Here is an 18,306-nt window from a genome sequence, read left to right on the forward strand (position 1 = left end):
GCTCCTTCAGGTAGGAAAGGTTCCTTAATTGGAACACTGTCTGGGTGTCAGGAGCTTCCCGGGATCTTAATCTCTTTGAGATGAGATACCTGGAAGTGGTGGTTTTTCATCTTCCTGGACAAAAGTCGTGATGATTTACATCTCACCCCAAGGTGATGATGTCTTGTTTGGCTATATTCAGTTAACTCTAAATCAACGTCTATGGCCTCTCTCAATGCCTTTGTTTGTTGGTATGGTGTTTTGACGTTGCATGGAACCAGTATGGTTATTCAGCAACGGGACCAACGGGTTTTACGTGACTTCCGAACCACGTCGAGAATGAACTTCTATCACCAGAAATACACATATCTAACACCTCAATATAATGCCCGAGAATCGAACTCAAGACCACTGAGGCCTTTTGGAGCCTCGGTTGTAAGGACCAGTGCGCGCTACTCGTTTTGTGGACATGTTCAGATGGAAATTTGCAACGCTGTTCAGTACCTCAAATGGATAGTATTTGTATAGAGTGAAAACAAGTGTATACACACACATATATATGTATGTATAATATATATATATATATATATATATATATATATATATATATATATATATATATATTATATTACACAAATATTAATCCACATATATTGTTTGACATCCAGCTCACTCTCCCCTTGTTGGCTGAGTGGTCATAAGTCAATGTACATAGTTTTTTTTTTTTTTTTTTTTAAACCAGGCAGTGTGGTTCGAATCCTAGCGGTGACGATGCCACTCATATTATAATTCCTCTTGGGTGCCATTTATTCCGGAGGTATAGTGTAAATGTGAAGCGATGTTTCTGGTTTTATATATATATATATATATATATATATATATATATATATATATATATATATATATATCCTATAATATTATATATATATACATGAATATTTATCTAGAAACTTAATATTTGGTAGAAATGGAGACCTTACTTTTATTATTATGTAGCAATTTAATCTTTTGTAAAAAAAAATGGACCCTCTACTTTTGTACAGATTTTCATATAGACTTTTTATCCAGCTGATTCTTCGATCAAAGGGTAAATTATACAGGGTTGAAAAATGCCGGGGAAAAAACATACATATATTTAAAAGGAGATAGAAGCCGCCTTCCATTAAGGGAAAGTAAAAATTAAAAAAAATCTAAGATTTTATTTTTTATTTTTTCTCCACTACAATGGCGCCGCTCCTAGAAGTTTAGCATCCACTTAAGTTGATTAACTTTCGGAAATATAACGAGAGCAAAAAAAAAAAAAAATATAAGATAAAAAAAGTCAGGTACCTCCTTTTTCAGTTAATAAAAATGTGAAACTTAAATTCCGAGTATTCGTCTCCCTTTCTCTATACAGTAGCTACAATTTAAAAAAAAAAGCTGTTTTAGTTTTTTATTTCATTTATTTTTGTCTATCTTCCTTTTGTATTAGAAAATTGTGGCATCCTTCCATTATTCTCCTCTTTAATTCTCTTGTTATTTACCCTCTGCTCACCTTGTGTTTGGGGCTTAATACTGATCACCTCATTTTTCCTATTATCTTGTTTTCTCTTGTTTCGTTCGTTATTCTTCACTGATAGTTTTTTTTATTGCACCTTAAATGATTTCTGTTGTTCATAATTTATTCTTCATTGATCGTATTTTATTGTGCCTTAAATGATTATTTCTAGTCTTGGTACTTTTATTTTCTACTTTATTTATTCCATCTCTCTCTCTCTCTCTCTCTCTCTCTCTCTCTCTCTCTCTCTCTCTCTCTCTCTTTTGCCGCATCATTGCTTTCATCCATTTCCTCATTCTTGTATCCTTTTATTCCCTCTCTTATTTTTCATCGTGTTTCTCATTTTTTAAATTATATTTTCTCCTTCTGCTTCTTTTTTTTACTTATATTTTTATATTTTCTATTTCTTAACGATTCTTATCAATCATCCATGTTCTATATTTCCCTCGAATTATCATCTCTATTCGTTTCTTCCCAACTCTCATTTCTCTTTTACATTCTTATTCTCATATTCTTGTTCTCTTCTTCTCTATCCTTCTTCCCACCTCTCATTTCTCTTACTTTTCCATCTTCATACTCATTTTCTTGTCCTCTTCTTCTCTTCCTTTCTTGGTATCTCTCATTTCTCTTTTACTTCCTTTTACTTGCCTTTCCATTTTCCTCATCTTAGTAGCTTTCATTTTTTTCATTTTTGTATTTCTCATAATCATTCTCTCCTCCTTTTCCTCTCTTCCCTTCTTCCATCTCTCCTTTCTCTTCTACTTTCTCTTCCTCAAACTCGAATGACTTTTTCCTTCTCTTCCCTTTTTCGCTTCTCTCATTTCTCTTCTACTTCCTCTTCCTCAAACTCGAATTATTCTCTCTCCCTCTTCACTTCGCATCGTCAACCTACATTATCATCTTCATCATTTCCTCTTCGTCTCGTTTCATCTTCACAGCATCTCCTCACGCAGCCTCTTCGTCTCTCATCTCCGGATTTCCTCTCCTCTCCAGCTCTTTGTTATTTATCTCCCCCTCCCCACCCCCCACCTCCACCCCACCCTTCGGAGGCTGAGTTACGCACCGACTTAAACCCTCCAAAAACCCTCCAGAGGAACCACAGCGTGAAAACGCTCTACCCTCGGAGGACCAAGTGGCCGGGAGAAGTTGATTTAAGACGACATTCAGTGGGGAGGACGTGAAGGCTTCTTCAGTGCCCCTGGCTCCCTAGGAAGGGAGGGTGGGGCGGGGGGCTCGTCCCTGCTTGTTGGGGGTGGGTTCCCTAGGTAGGGAGGCTCGTCCCTGGTCGTTGGGGGTGGGGGGCGAATCTTGAGTATTCCATAGCCTCTGGAAAAAGTGATTCTCCTCTGCTGAGGTGTATCATTACCCCCGGGGTCCTTATGAGGGGCGGCTTTCTTTCCCCTCGGTAGTTGAAAGATGGGGGAGGGAATGTTCATCAGTATTTTAGGTTCTTTAAGGGGCGCCTCTCCTCCCCCGCAACGAAGTCCCACTATTCCAGGGCTTTTGGAAAGTACGGTTCTCCCTTAGCGGGGATCTAAATAGTAGTTCCAGTCTTCTCGGGAATGACTTTTCTCTAGTTCCAGTCTTCCCGGGAAAGATTTTTCTCTAGTTCCAGTCTTCTTAGGAATGACTTTTCTCTCGTTCCAGTCTTCTCGGAAATGGCTTTATTTCTAGTTCCAGTCTTCTCGGGAATGACTTTTCTCTAGTTCCAGTCTTCTTGGGAATGAGACTTCTCTAGTGGGTGGAGGATGGGTTACTCGAAGGGGTAGTCGTTCTTCTTCGATGGAAATGCAGCAGTACTTTAGGTCCTCTGGCGGATGGCATATCTCCTCGTGAGGAGTGATAAAGGGGGACAGGTTTGTTCCCTAAATATCTCAGATCCTCTGTGGCGATACTTTTCCCCCCTCTGTTAAGGGGGTGAAAGGGTCCCAGAGTATATCTGTTCCTCTGAGGTCTGGTTCTCCCCCTCCACTAGGAGTACTTTGTTGGTAGAATGTTTTGGCCTCCTCAGGGAATGCCTTGGTGTCGTAGACCCTTGTAAAGGTTTAATCATTACTTTGATCGTAAGAGGCAACTCCTGATAATTAAGGATGATAAGTTTGATAGCAACCCATATCATCCATCAGGAAGGAATGAGTGTCCTAAGCTCTTACGGAACATTGCGTCCTGCTCAGCCCGGCGATTCTGCGAGTCCTTCACGGTCGGTAGTAAAGGGCGTGGGAGGTCTAAGGTCCTAAGAAGGGCAGTCTTTAAAGGGATCTGCAGTTTCCTGCTATGAATATATATATATATATCTATATATATATATAAGTATATATATATATATATATTATATATATATATATATATACATATTATATATAAATACCATATATATATATATATATATTATATATATATGTATATATATATATGGTATATGTATATATATATATAGTATATATATAATATATATCTATATATATATATAAGATATAATATGTACATATGTATATGTATATATATATATATATATAAGATATATATATATACACGAATATATGTATAGATAATATACATATACACACACATACATACATTCACACAGACACGCATCCGCTGCTCCCGTTCACCCGTAACACAACAACTCTCTCTCTCGCTGGGGCGGGGGGAGTTGGGGGTGCGTCCTGAAATATCAAATCTTCATATTTGGAGCCAAACGTCGAGTGGTGCACTCGACGTGACGCCGGGTGGCAACCGGAACCCATTTCACGTGGCAATTAAATCATTCTTAATTAAAACTGCTCTCAGACTGAACAGGGCTAAAAAAAAAAAGGAAAAAAAAGTGGTCGTTCGATAACAATTGAATTGATAATAAATTATAAAATGCCGTTTGTCAATCAAGTGTTTTATTTCGGTTGATGTTAGAGGAAACGCAATCAGTGTTCGTGTCGGGTTTCTGGGATCGCTTAATGCACAGGGCCGGGAAAAATATGGGCGTCTCTTTTGATTCGCCGGCCGCAAGCGAAGCAATTAGTTGTCTGATTTGCGCTGAGGGTTAAATGTAAAAACACAGAGAAAGAAGCCGATTTTACTCTGGTGCCCACAATTGAATTTAGGAGTCTAATTCAGATGAAAAATTCATTTTCACAAAAACTCATCCCAGAGAAAGATAATTAGTTTTAATTCCTACATAAATTCAATTTGGAGACTAATTCAGGTTAAAAAAAAGCTAAATTTTCTTATAATTCCCACAATTGAATTTTGGAGACTTAATTCAGATGAAAAAAATTTCATTCTTACATAAATTAAATTTGGAGACTAATTCAGGTAGAGAAAAAGCTAAATTTTCTTTTAATTCTCACATTAAATTTGGAGACTAATTCCGATGAGATATTCATTTTAACAAAAACTCATCCTAGAGTAAGATAATTATTTTTAATTCCTACATAAATTGAATTTGGAGACTAATTCAGGTAAAAAAAGTTAAATTTTCTTGTAATTCCCACGATGGAATTGGAGACTAATTCAGATAAAAACTTCATTTTAACAAAAACTCAGCCCAGAGAAAGATATTATTTTAATTCCTACATAAATTGAATTTGGAGATTAATTCAGTTAAAATCATTTCATATGAAAATTCTACCCTACAAAAATAAAAGAGATAAATTTTCTTTTAATTCCCACATTGAATTTGGAGACTAATTCAGATAAAAACTTAATTTTAATAAAAAATCAGTCCAGAAAAAGATAATTTTAAAAAATTCTTACATATATTGAATTTGGAGACTAATCCAGATTCAAATTTCATTTTAACATCAAAATCCGACTCAGAAAAACAGGCTAATTTTTTTTCAAATTCCCTCATGAATTTAATGTGGTGATTAATTAAGATAAAATCCATTTTAACAAAGACTCAACACGGAAGAAAGAAACGTATTTTTCTCTTAATTCCCACAAAACTGAATTTGGACCAAACATTAGTTAAAATTTGAACTTTAACAAAACAAACAAACTTCAACATTGAAGAAGTGAGTTCACTCTGATTGAGTCCTGACAGAAACTTAAGTTGTGGAACCAATTCACAATTATAATAAGAGTAATCTTATCGACTAATCCAAAATTAAAGCATAAATTTACTTAGAAAACTCACAATACAAAAAACACTTTTGTTTTCATTTAGCGGTCCTAAAAAGTATTTTTTTTATTCAGTTTCGTTCCAAAACAAACGAGGCGCGAGCCGACCTCCAGCTTACTTGGGACGCGTGCAAGATTTTCCACTCAAGCATAAGTTATAAACATTATATTCCTAAATTTTAACGTAAATGAAAACGTGCTAAAAATCTATGGTCAGATAGAGCCTTGTTTCACCAACGAAAATTAAAATAAATATCCTATATTTTATTAAAAATAATTTTTCTGTAACTGTTTAACACGCACATATTTATTTTTTACATTTTCATTCTAATAAATAAATCATATCCTTTCCTAAAATTCCTGTATCTTTAACTCAATACGAAACACCTATTTCAGACCTTTTTAGGGACTTCCATAGTAATTCCTACGGCCACCCCCCACCCCCCCACAATAACAACAACAAGTAGTTTGTAGGCTTACTCCCCGAGGAAGTTAAAAATAAGTAATAGTAAATTAAGAATAAGTAGATAAATCCCAATTAAAGCAGAAATTCCTATTAGGAGGAAACAATCGCAATAGATGACCTACAATGCAATTTATGACCCAATCTAGGAACGGAAGTTATTTATTGAGTAATCCAGACCCGTCCCAAAAAATATTCTTTGCTCAGTAATTCATAATAAAAGCAAAAAAAAAAAAAAAAAGCACACAGATAAAAAAAAATCAAGACACAAAGCAGAATGAAATTTGTGATCCCAAAAAAGTCAGACTAATTTGCAACTTAGCAAACAGTTACTTCATAAAGAATAAGATTCATTTGTAATTAAAAACAAAACACTGACTTTGAGAAAAAATTTAACCCCCTAAAATAATAACAATAATAATAATTTAGATAGAATTGAAAATTACTATTGAACAATAAATAAATTGTGGAAAAAAACACTTCATGACTCAAAACCAAATACAGTTCTTTATCCTCATAATAAACAAAGGTGATTATCTGACTAATACATCAATAACCCAATGAACTGGTCAAAAAAAAATCGATCATGACGCTGCGTCAGCTGTGAGACGCCCTGGATTCAATTCCCTCCCTTGGAGAGTTGCAACGCTTTTGGGCGTGTTCTGTTAAAACGGACTTTGCCCCGTTGATCTAATCAGTGATTTGGCCATATAGGAAGTTAGTCAGATGTTGTGGGTTGCAACTAGGCCCGGAGAAAGTAATGGGGGGGCTATCAGGCTCATCCCAAAAATATTTACCGGGAAGTAATTTTGATTAGTCAATATATATATATTTTATAATATATATATATATATATATATATATATATATATATACATACACACACACACACAGATATATATATATATATATATATATATATATGTTTATTTATATTTAATTGTTTATATTTACATTTGTATATAGTATACATACACACACACACACACACACACACACACACTATAATATAGATATATATATATATATATATATATATATATATATATATATATATATATATATATTCATATACATATACACCACTTTTTCTCTCCTATTCTGGGGTTACGACTTCCCATGTACCCTTGTATCATTTCCCTACGAAATTAAGACAGATAGACGTATAGCCTGACATACAGAGAGAGAGAGAGAGAGAGAGAGAGAGAGAGAGAGAGAGAGAGAGAGAGAGAGAGAGAGAGAGAGAGAGACCCACATCAATATGAAGCATCGTGATCCATCTAGGGAAGACATGTCCAGCATCCGAGAACACCAAGCATCTAAAATAATAAAAAACTAAAAAAAATAGAACTTTCGTACCAGATACGTCACGGGGTATCAAAGGAAGAGACTCTTCTGCCTTCAAATGCGATTTGCCTCGAGTGATGATGGGCACTTATTTAGGGCATCAGGACGAGACGAGAGTCTCTGATGCCCCGAGAACCTTGATCGAAGAGACGTCAACAACAGGGTACAGGTTAAAGCTGTCACTTGTGAGGTTTAAGGACTTCCTCTTTTTCTTCTTCGTCTTGTTCTTCTTCTTCTTCTTTTTCTTCGTGTGACAGGTCACTGGAATGTTTTACATATATCTGCTTGTCGACGTCCTGCTTGTTCTCCTGCTTTCTATGTCTGTCCGCTTGGTATATCTGCTACTGCTGCTCTGATGATGGCTGCGTACGTCGAGTTTCATTTTTTTTTTTTTTTAGTTTTTTGTGTTTTTTATATTGCTATTCGTTTATTTTTCTACCTTCTATATATTGCTAATGATCATAACGATTTAATTCATAACTCTTGACCCATCTTTTCTTATGACGTCTACCCCCAACGATCGCTTAACCACCAGGTACAAAATTTACTGTTTAGTGAAACGCAGGAGCAATGGTATTTAACGGAACCCTCACCCATTAGCAAGCTAATTTTTAAGGTCCTGTTATTATTATTATTATTATTATTATTATTATTATTATTATTATTATTATTATTATTATTATTATTCCCTTTCTGAGTTAATTATAAATGTCCGCGCTCGTCATACTTCATACTTTGATCTTGAAACACTTTGACAACTTCCTAGTTGGAGGTATCCCGTAGGGGGTTAGTGCCGTCAGTGCACCTCTTGCGGTGGTCTGCAGGCATTACTTTATGTTCTTTGCAGCGTCCCTTTGGCCCCTAGCTTCACCCCCTTTCCTTTCTTTTTTACTGTACCTCCGTTCATATTCTCTTTCTTCCATCTCTCTCTCTCTCTTAAAAATTGTGTCAGTGCAACTGCGAGGCTTTCCTCTTCAGCGCTTAATAACCTCATGGGTCCCTGCGCTTGGCCTTAGGTCAGAATTCTGTATTCCGTTCCAATTCTAGTTCGCCTTGTCTGGCCCCGGTGGGTCGGGGTAGGTAGGGTATCGGGAGGGTATGGGTGACATGACGGGCAGCGCCGTGTTCCAATGCACCGTAGCACGCGCCATCATGCTCGTAATACTACTACTACTAATAATAATAATAATAACAATGATAATAGTTCGAAAAAATAATACAATTTTCTTTGTGTATTAAATCTTTTACGAGGACTATTGTCCTCATCTTCTGGAAAACAAAACGAGATAAATACGAAAACAGTCGTATTTTCCCTCATCTTTTTATTCAGCGGGACGGCTCTTCATATTCTCGAATAATAGTCGTTAGGAGGACTAGATGTAGTATTACTTTGCTGTGATAAAAGATCATACCGTAAATAATCTTCTCGGCCCAACGCGATCAGGTTTTAAATCTGGGGAAAAAAAAAGCTTAAGATCATTTTAATATGTTTATATCATGCTTACGCTGCCGATCATCCTAACGTTATTACTATTATATTATTTTATTATTGGGTGCGGTGGGGGGGGGGGGGGGGGGGGGGGGGGGGGCGGGAGGGGAAGAGAGGGTGTGGGTGATGGAGCTCGGGGTGAGGGGGGGAGGGAGGGTGTTTAAACGAAGTCTTCGTAAACACTGATTAGTAATTCTTACGCAACGCCATTGCCAGTACAAAGCGTTGCCCCGGTAACGTCGGGATTATAAAAATAAACCATAAAGGTTTCTCTTCAAAGGTAGATGTGCGAGGATGAGATGTTTAAAGTCGATTTCCTATTGATGTGAGGTTGGATTTAGGACGTAAAATCCCTGTTTATGTAGTACTAATTACGGTTATGGTATATATATAACAATAGAAGGCTGAATGTATGTGTGTACATGTTGTATATATATATATATATATATATATATATATATACTATATATATATATATATATATATATATGTGTGTGTTGTGTGTGTGTGTGTGGATGTGGATATATATATATATATATATATATATATATATATATATATACACACACACATCTCTTCCTCTTGGAAAAGGCTGGTGCCAGAAGAGTACACCTTACCGCTTGCTCAGGTATTCACAAGTTGAAGTTGCCGGCACTACACCCATTGTCTTAATTCTAGCAATATATATATATATATATATATATATATATATATATATATATATATATATATATATATATATATATATATATATAGTATATATATATATATATATATATATATATATATATATACATACACGTGTGTGTGTGTGCGTGCGTGTGTTGAGACTTCTCCACTTTCAGGGAATGGCTTCAAATAAATCACTAATGGTCATTAGCCTATTTATTCAATTATTGAATGAAAAATTGATAGGTGAGAATTATAGCTCCACAATATTAGCCACTCTGTAATCTTGCCGATATACTCAGCGCTGCCTATATAATAATAATAATAATAATAATAATAATAATAATAATAATAATAATAATAACGAGCATTAAACTTTCCAGACCAAAAAATACGGGAAAAACAGGAGACCGTTATATAAAACCAAAGTCAAATCAATTAGATGTCAACAAGAGGTGATCTCATTATGGCGCATCCACCTTTGATGGGATCATTTTATATTTTCTATATTTTTCCTTAATTACCTGAGGCAGTGCTTTGTACTGGTAACGCCCTTCCGTGGAATAAAAAATATAACTGTTGTTAATTAGTGTTTACGAAGAACTCGTTTAACAGAAAAATCTCTATTGTATAGCTCATGTCAGTTAAAATTCATCAAAATTGTCATATGGTGTTGACATGTATTAAGAATGAAGCGTGGGATGGAGTGATTGTTTTTCAGGCTCTCTCTCTCTCTCTCTCTCTCTCTCTCTCTCTCTCTAATTATACACTGCAGCGGAAAGCATCTGTCATTCATTCGCTTTCATTCTTGTTCGTTTAAACGCCAGGAGTAGAGGCAAATAGTTTACTCTTCTCTCTCTCCTCTCGTCCGTCTCTCTTCATCTCTCGATCCTCTCTCTTCTCTCCTCTCTCTCTCATCAATGAATATATATATATATATTATATATTATATATATATATTTTATATATATATATATATAATTTATTTATATAATATTATAACTATATAATATATATCTTATAGAATTTTATATGTTAGATATAGATATAAATATAATATATAATATATAGATATTATATATAGATAACTATAGATATACATTACATAAATACTATAGATATAAAGATATATATTATATATTATATATAATTATAGATAGATAGATCATAACTTGTGTATATATATAAGAGATATAGATATATAAAAAGTGGGTATATATATAAATATATATATACATCTATATATATATATATATATATATAGATATATATATATATACGTGTGTATATATATAAAGATATATAGTATATGATATATATATTTGTGATATATATTTCATATAATACACTATTTAAATTCGAAACTCTCTCTCTCTCTCTCTTCTCTCTCTCTCTCTCTCTCACACACACACACACACACACACACACACACACACACACACAAACACACAAATGAAGTGGATCTAAAGGATTTAGTGGCCCAAACCGCGTGAAAACCACCACAATTTACCATTGTACACCAAAGAGGATTAGAAGGAGCACTGGTGATGTGATTTAGTGAAAGAGGGGGAGTATGTGCTCCCTGTGGCCCCCAGTCCATAATCCCACTCCACCCCATCCATACAGGCTGGTTTGCTAGAGTGGGAGGAGGAGGGAGTGGTAGGTGAGGGACTTAGACACCTAGACACGTCCTATTGCATCATTTCTTGTTTTAGTTTTTCGTCCATTTTTTCCCTCCATCTCTAGTGTTTTCCCACCAACTTTTAATTCCCTCCATTTATGTGATTTCTACCTCCGCCACTCCCTTCCTCCCCCCCTCCTTCCCTCCCTCAACCTTCTCCCTCGACGTCCTCAAAAATCGCCAACACTCCAGGGGAGATTAGGTCCGTCGGCTTCGCATGTACCCCCCCCCCCCCCCCCACCTCCCCCAAGAAAAAAAAACGAAAAGAAAAAATTGGTAGAAAACCGACGCTTGCCTCGCTTCATTTGTCACACATTGTCGATGACGTCACAGGTGGCTGGACTGGCACGCATGCGCAGTCAAGCAGAGCGAGGAGGTAGGGCTGGTGGGCAGCCACCGCGCACTTATTTACATAAATGCTCCGAAGTCTCACTCTCTCTCTCTCTCTCTCTCTCTCTCTCTCTCTCTCTCTCGAAATCGGCTTTTATGGGGCATGCTTCATTAATTGGTGGGAATTCCTTGGAGCATGATGGGGTATTACTGGGTATACATTCCTGGGGACATCATCGGGAATACAGCGCATTTGCCGAAGGAATATTTTTAGGAATTAGCATCATTATGATAATGACAGTGATAATGACGAGAATATATATAGATATATATTATATATATTAATATATATATATATAGATATAGGTGTGTATATTATGTATATAAGTATATATATATATAAATATGTTATAAGTATATATATAGGTATTTGATATCATGTATATAAGTATATATGTATATATATATATATACGCACACACACGCACACACACACACACATATATATATATATATATATATATATATATATAGATATGTATATATATATATATATATAATATATATATATATATATATATATATATATATATATATATATATATTGGGAGTCAGGCTAAGGCACTGAGGAAACTGCATTACTTTCAAGATTGTTTTTCTTACTTCGAGTAGAGAACAATCTAAAATATTTATTGTTTAAATGTACATCAAAATTCTTACAGCAGAGAGAGAGAGAGAGAGAGAGAGAGAGAGAGAGAGAAAGAGAGAGAGAGAGAGAGACCTTACCTTACAGACCTTACAGTTCGTTCGGGTTGCCCCAGGCCCCTCAGTGTGAGGCGCCTCTAATGTCTACCAGAGAGTTGCTAGTACATCTTCCGGTATATTTTGCATCTTCCAATCTTGGATGGTCTGGGATGCAGTTTAGATATTTGTCGAGCTTATTCTTAAACACATCTACGCTCACTCCTGATATATTCCTCAGATGAGCTGGCAACGCATTGAATAGACGCTGCATTATCGATGCTGGTGCGGTAGTGGATTAATGTTCTGTGTGTTTTCCTTATTTTTCCTGGTATAGTTTTGGGCACTATTAATCTACCTCTGCTTGCTCTTTCTGATATTTTTAGTTCCATGATATTTTCTGTTATTCCTTCTATCTGTTTCCATGCCTGAATTATCATGTAGCGTTCTCTTCTCCTTTCTAGACTATATAATTTTAAGGATTGTAGTCTTTCCCAGTAGTCTAGGTCCTTAACTTCTTCTATTCTAGCTGTAAAGGACCTTTGTACACTCTCTATTTGTGCAATATCCTTTTGATAGTGTGGTACCATATCATATTGCAATATTCAAGTGGACTACGAACATATGTTTTATAAAGCATAATCATGTGTTCAGCTTTCTGTTTTGAAGTGCCGTAACAACATTCCCATTTTTTTGCTTTACATTTGCCAACAGAATGGCTACTTGATCATTGCATAACATGTTCCTATTCATCATCACACCAAGGTCTTTAACTGCTTCCTTATTTGTGATTGTCTCATTATTAGGTCCCCTATATGCATATAGCTTTCCTTCTCTGTCTCCATAATTTATTGATTCAAATTTATCAGAGTTAAATACCATCCTATTTACCTCTGCCCAATCATATACTTTGTTAAGGTCTCTTTGTAGAGCGTTCCTATCTTCATCACAAGTAATTTCTCTACTTATTCTTGTGTCATCAGCGAAACTACTCACTACCGAATCCTTAACATTACTGTCTATGTCTTCAATCATAATAACAAACAATATTGCAGCTAGCACCGTACCTTGTGGCACACGGATATTACCTTGGTTTCATCCGATTTCTCATCGTTTGCAATAACTATCTGTTTTCTGTTGTGTAAAAATTCTTTTAACCATCTTCCTACTTTATCTACGATATTGTGTTTTCTAATTTTCTTTGCTAATATATTATGGTCTACTTTGTCAAAAGCTTTTGCAAAGTCTAGATAAACCACATCTGTTTCATTTCCGCTTTTCATATTTTTTTGAATATGTTCTCACGGTGGACTAACAGTTGGGTTTGTGTACTTTTTCCGGGTACGAAACCGTGTTGCCTATATTTAAACAAAATTATTTTTTATTAAATGTTTTCATAATATTTTGGGTTCCTTCATTACCCTTTCATACACTTTCATAATATGTGATGTTAGACTCACAGGCCTATAATTACTTGCCTCTAGTCCTTGATCCACTTTTGAAAGTAGGTGATATATGCTAATTTTGTGCTCATCATAAATCTTGCCTGTATCTACACTTTGTCTTAATAATATTGCAAGTGGCTTTGCGATAGAATGAACTACTTTCTTTAACAAAATAGCAGGGACTCCATCCGGCCCTGCAGCAGCTCCATTTTTAATTTCATTAATTGCCTGCACAATATCAGCTTCATTAATTTCTATGTCAGCTAAATATTCACTATTTTCGTCCCTTACTTCTATATCATTATCTTCATTATCTATTCTAGGGGTGAATTCTCTCTTATATCGTTCTGCCAGTATGTTGCAAATTTCCTTTTTTTTCATTCGTTAATCTCCCTTCAATTCTCAGAGGGCCTATTTCTATTCTTCTTTTATTCATCTTCTTCGCTATGAGTATAATAGTTGGGGTTTTGCTTGATATTTAATAGGGTTTTTTCTTCCAAGTCCCGTTTTTCATTTTCTTTTGATTGTAATAATCTTTTGTTCTGCATTTTCTATCTTACTTTTTAGTTCTATAACTTTCCATGCATTTTTTTCTTTTGCAAGACCTTTTTTCCACTTTCTGATTTTCTGGAACAAGATCCTTCTGTCTCTTGGTATGCATGAATGATGTTTACTTTTCTTCTTCGGTATATATTTATCCACTATTTTTCTCCAATATTTTATATAATATCTCCGTATTTACCCTTAGTCATCACTTACGAAAATGTTATCCCAATCTTTGTTTAATTCTTCATTAATTTCTGACCATTTTATATTTTTACTGTAGAAGTTGTATTTTCCATATCCTTCCCACTTTTTCATTTCTTGCTTATCTCTATTTTCACTTGCTTTGGAATGAACTGTTAATTCTATGACATTATGATCTGAAATGCATTATAAACTATTATTTCTTTAACATAATTCATCTCGTTCACAAATACTAGGTCTAAAGTATTTTCCTTTCTTGTTGGCAGGTGATTTATTTGTTGAATGTTGTATTCTAGTAGCATATCTAATATCTTTTCAAATTGCCTCTTATCTTCTGCACTACTATTACTCTCTTTTTTATATGTATAAGTACAACCACAGTCTCCTATTCGTTCTTTCCATTCTACAAGGAAAGTTGAAGTCACCAGATAGGAGAATAGTCCAGTCCTTGTGATTTCTACATATATCATCCAATTTTTCAATTATTAAGTCAAAACTCTTTAGTATTAGGAGGTCTATATATTACTATGTTCATCATGTTTTTCAGATTCAAATTCTACCGCTATTAGTTCACATTCTGAGTTACTATATTTCTCATATATTTTTCCTTGTTTTTTGTCTTTCCCATGTATTGCGGTTCCCTCTTGATTCCTATTTTTTCTATCTGATCTATAAGTTTGGAACCCTTTTATTTGATCATCATTCCCAGTCTCTTGGGAATACCAGGTTTCACTTATATTCATTATATTTATTTTCTTTTCATTTTGGGTTAGTTCTTCTAAGTACTCTATTTTTCTTTTTGAGTTACTCGTAACTAAACCCTGCGCATTCATCACTATGATGGTTTGCGTGTTTTCTCCTTCATTTAATATTGGTAGTAATAAAGGATTTTTCCCATGTCTCTTTCCTGTTCTGGTATGTTTGTTCTTTTTTTCATTTCCAGAAAATTCGACATTAAAAATCCAACTTTTTCCCATAATATTTGATCTTACCTTCATCATAATTATTCATTTTGTGTCTGAATCTGCAATTTTCTCCCCGTTTCTGCAATATCCTCTTGCATAATAAATACAGTTATTATCTCTTGAGTAGAATTTCGGAGCTGATGCTTTGAAATTTTTTGCTGACACCTCTGCATATCTAATTGGTGGTTTGCTTTTCTCTTTTACCTGATATTCTTGATTTCTCTCTTTATTTGTTTCTTCTTTATTATTTTGGATTTTATTACTTGGTTGGTTATTTATTTGATTATGATTCATGGCTACAGGGTGCATATATTTGCATTTTTTGTCGAACTTACATCCTTTTCCTTCTTTTTATTTGTTTTACATATTTTTGGATGCAGATCTCTGCAATCATCCCCATAGCCATCTAAGTATGCACATTTACCATATATTTCATAGTTTTGACATACCTTAGGATGTTTGTAGTAACATCTTTCTCCAAATCTGCAATTCCCTCTTTTCAAAAGGTTGCAGATTTTGTCTTTCTTGTCTATTTTTTCCTCTTTCCCGTCATTGTGTAGATCTGGGTAGAGCCTCTTCGGGATTTGCTTTTCTGTTGTCATATCGTAATTTATTTCTTCGTAGGTATGCTGCTTTATTGCCTCATATGTAGTATCAATGAGTATCTCTGCATCCATACTTTTATCTTGTTCTTTGTTTTCCTTATTTTTTTCTGTCATTTCAATTTTGTTTACTTCTCTTCCGTTTTCCTCTTCTTTTGAGTTAATCAGGCTAAACAATGATATTCGTAATGAAAATTTAATGAAAAATCCCGCAAACAATGATATACTTGATTATCTTGGTAACACTGATGAAGAGAGAGAGAGAGAGAGAGGGAGAGAGAGAGAGAGAATATTACTAGACGAGAATGAAATGAAGTACGAGAATGAAAAAGGAATCACAAATATGCCTAAAATGGAGAAAAATGTAGAGAGACATATAGAACGGTAGAGAATGATACGGGCGAAACATTTTACTACACGAATGAAGAAAGATAGAGAGAGAGAGAGAGAGAGAGAGAGAGAGAGAGAGAGAGATTAAAAAAAGGAGAATGAGTAAAAAGTCTGATGATGCAGTCAGTGACATTCTTCTTGTCTTCATTGCTCCATAATCTCGGCTCTTAACTCCTCTTGCATTTATCGTCCCCTTCAGTTTAAGAGGAGAGGAAATGGGCCTTATTACGTCAGTATATTAGGTCGAGATTAGATTAATCCGCTTCATAAAAAAAGGGCTCCTGGAATCGTGCTGCTTTGACGCTTTATGTTTGTTTTTCTTTGCTCCTCTGTTTATCAAGAATTTGATTTTTGTGTTCATTGCTTCCTTTATTCATAAATGTTTTCCGTCTTTTGTGAGTCTGTTTTAAGAAGCCATCTATCATCACTGTTGTTTATTTAGAGTTTCTTTTGTCTACTTTATTTATTTGTATATTTATCATCTTATGTTTTTCTCCCTTGCGTACGTGGCCATTAAACTGACTGAATTTAATGGCCATTTGTACTTGTTCGCATGGATATGAGTGCATTTTGGACAACGATACACTTTCTTATTCTAAAACCTGGCAAATAGTTAATAGAATTAACTTAAATGTACTTAGAAACCACTTTACATCAACACATCTCATTTCTTTGTAATCATTTTCACGTCTACTGTTCATTTTCGTAAGCTAAAGTTTTCTTATTAATACGACTTATCGCGACTTAATTTTTTAGTTTTAATATCATTTAGTTTTTGGCGCTTAAATGAATAAGAATTCTTTTTGTTTTATGTGTATGCACATCTCTATATCTGATCTAGTGGCTAGGACACTCGACTAAGTCTTGAAGAGATGCAGTTTCGACTCCCTATAGAGAATTAGTTAAATCGTATAGGGGCTCAGTTCACCCGTGAAAAATATTTTAATTAGTAGCTGTTCAGCTGTCGTGGATCGCTGCCAGACTGCACTTAATGAAAGGTCCCTAATAAGCGAAGAGGGAAGGCAACTAATAAATGGGTGAAAAAGGAAACGAATGAGTAAATAAAATGAAAATTCGTTTTATTCGTATTTTCACAAAAAAGAAACGTCTTCCTCTTAATTCATACAATAAGGAGGAACAAACTAACGAATATTGAGAAAGAAAATTATTGTGTATAACGTGTTTACTTATAAGTATCTACATATTTTATTTTACTCAACACTTGATGTTTCGGTCCACAGATAGGACCTGAAAGTACTCGAGTGTTGAGTAAAATAAAATGTAAATACTTATAAGTAAACGCGTTATACCCAGTAATTTTCTGGGTTTCTTTTTCAATCTTCAGAAGAAAACTGAAAGAAGTTTTTTTTGTTTGGCTCAACAAACGAATGTTAAAAGAAAGATAAATAAATAAGACATAGATTTGAATCAAGACGAGAAAGGACAGGATATCGCCTTGATTTCAAGTCTCCTCGTAAGAGAATTATCTCCATTGCGAGAGTTTCATTTCGATAATTATGGATGAAAGTAAGATACTACATGGGAGAAACAGCAGACAGATCAGATAAGATATTATTCTTATTTGCATAATTCAGAGAAAGGAATTTATAATACAAGAAGTTTCTCCAAATCCATTCAGGAAGGAGGAGGAGGAGGAGGAGATTTATAAATGACGCTGAAAATATATAAAGCAGAGAATTAAATTAATTTTCAACATCCTAACTCCAGGAAATCTCTCCTCTCCAGCACACGGTAAGAGGAGATAAACATATAAATGCTAAACAAAGGAAAATGTGAAACGATGG

At 34.7% G+C, this 18,306-nt stretch overlaps 1 protein-coding gene across 1 annotated transcript in view; it reads left to right on the forward strand.

The window, feature by feature from the left end:
* The first annotated feature begins 2,932 nt into the window (after nt 1-2,932).
* LOC135202770 (surfeit locus protein 6 homolog) overlaps nt 2,933-18,306 on the forward strand; it is an 82,924-nt gene continuing 67,550 nt past the window's right edge. The window contains exon 1 of the mRNA XM_064232233.1: nt 2,933-3,026. Coding sequence (XP_064088303.1) covers nt 2,933-3,026 — 94 coding nt within the window. The remainder of the gene's footprint in view (nt 3,027-18,306) is intronic.

The sequence above is a fragment of the Macrobrachium nipponense genome, chromosome 33 (assembly GCF_015104395.2).
Source record: "Macrobrachium nipponense isolate FS-2020 chromosome 33, ASM1510439v2, whole genome shotgun sequence".
Taxonomy (NCBI): Eukaryota; Metazoa; Arthropoda; class Malacostraca; order Decapoda; family Palaemonidae; genus Macrobrachium; species Macrobrachium nipponense.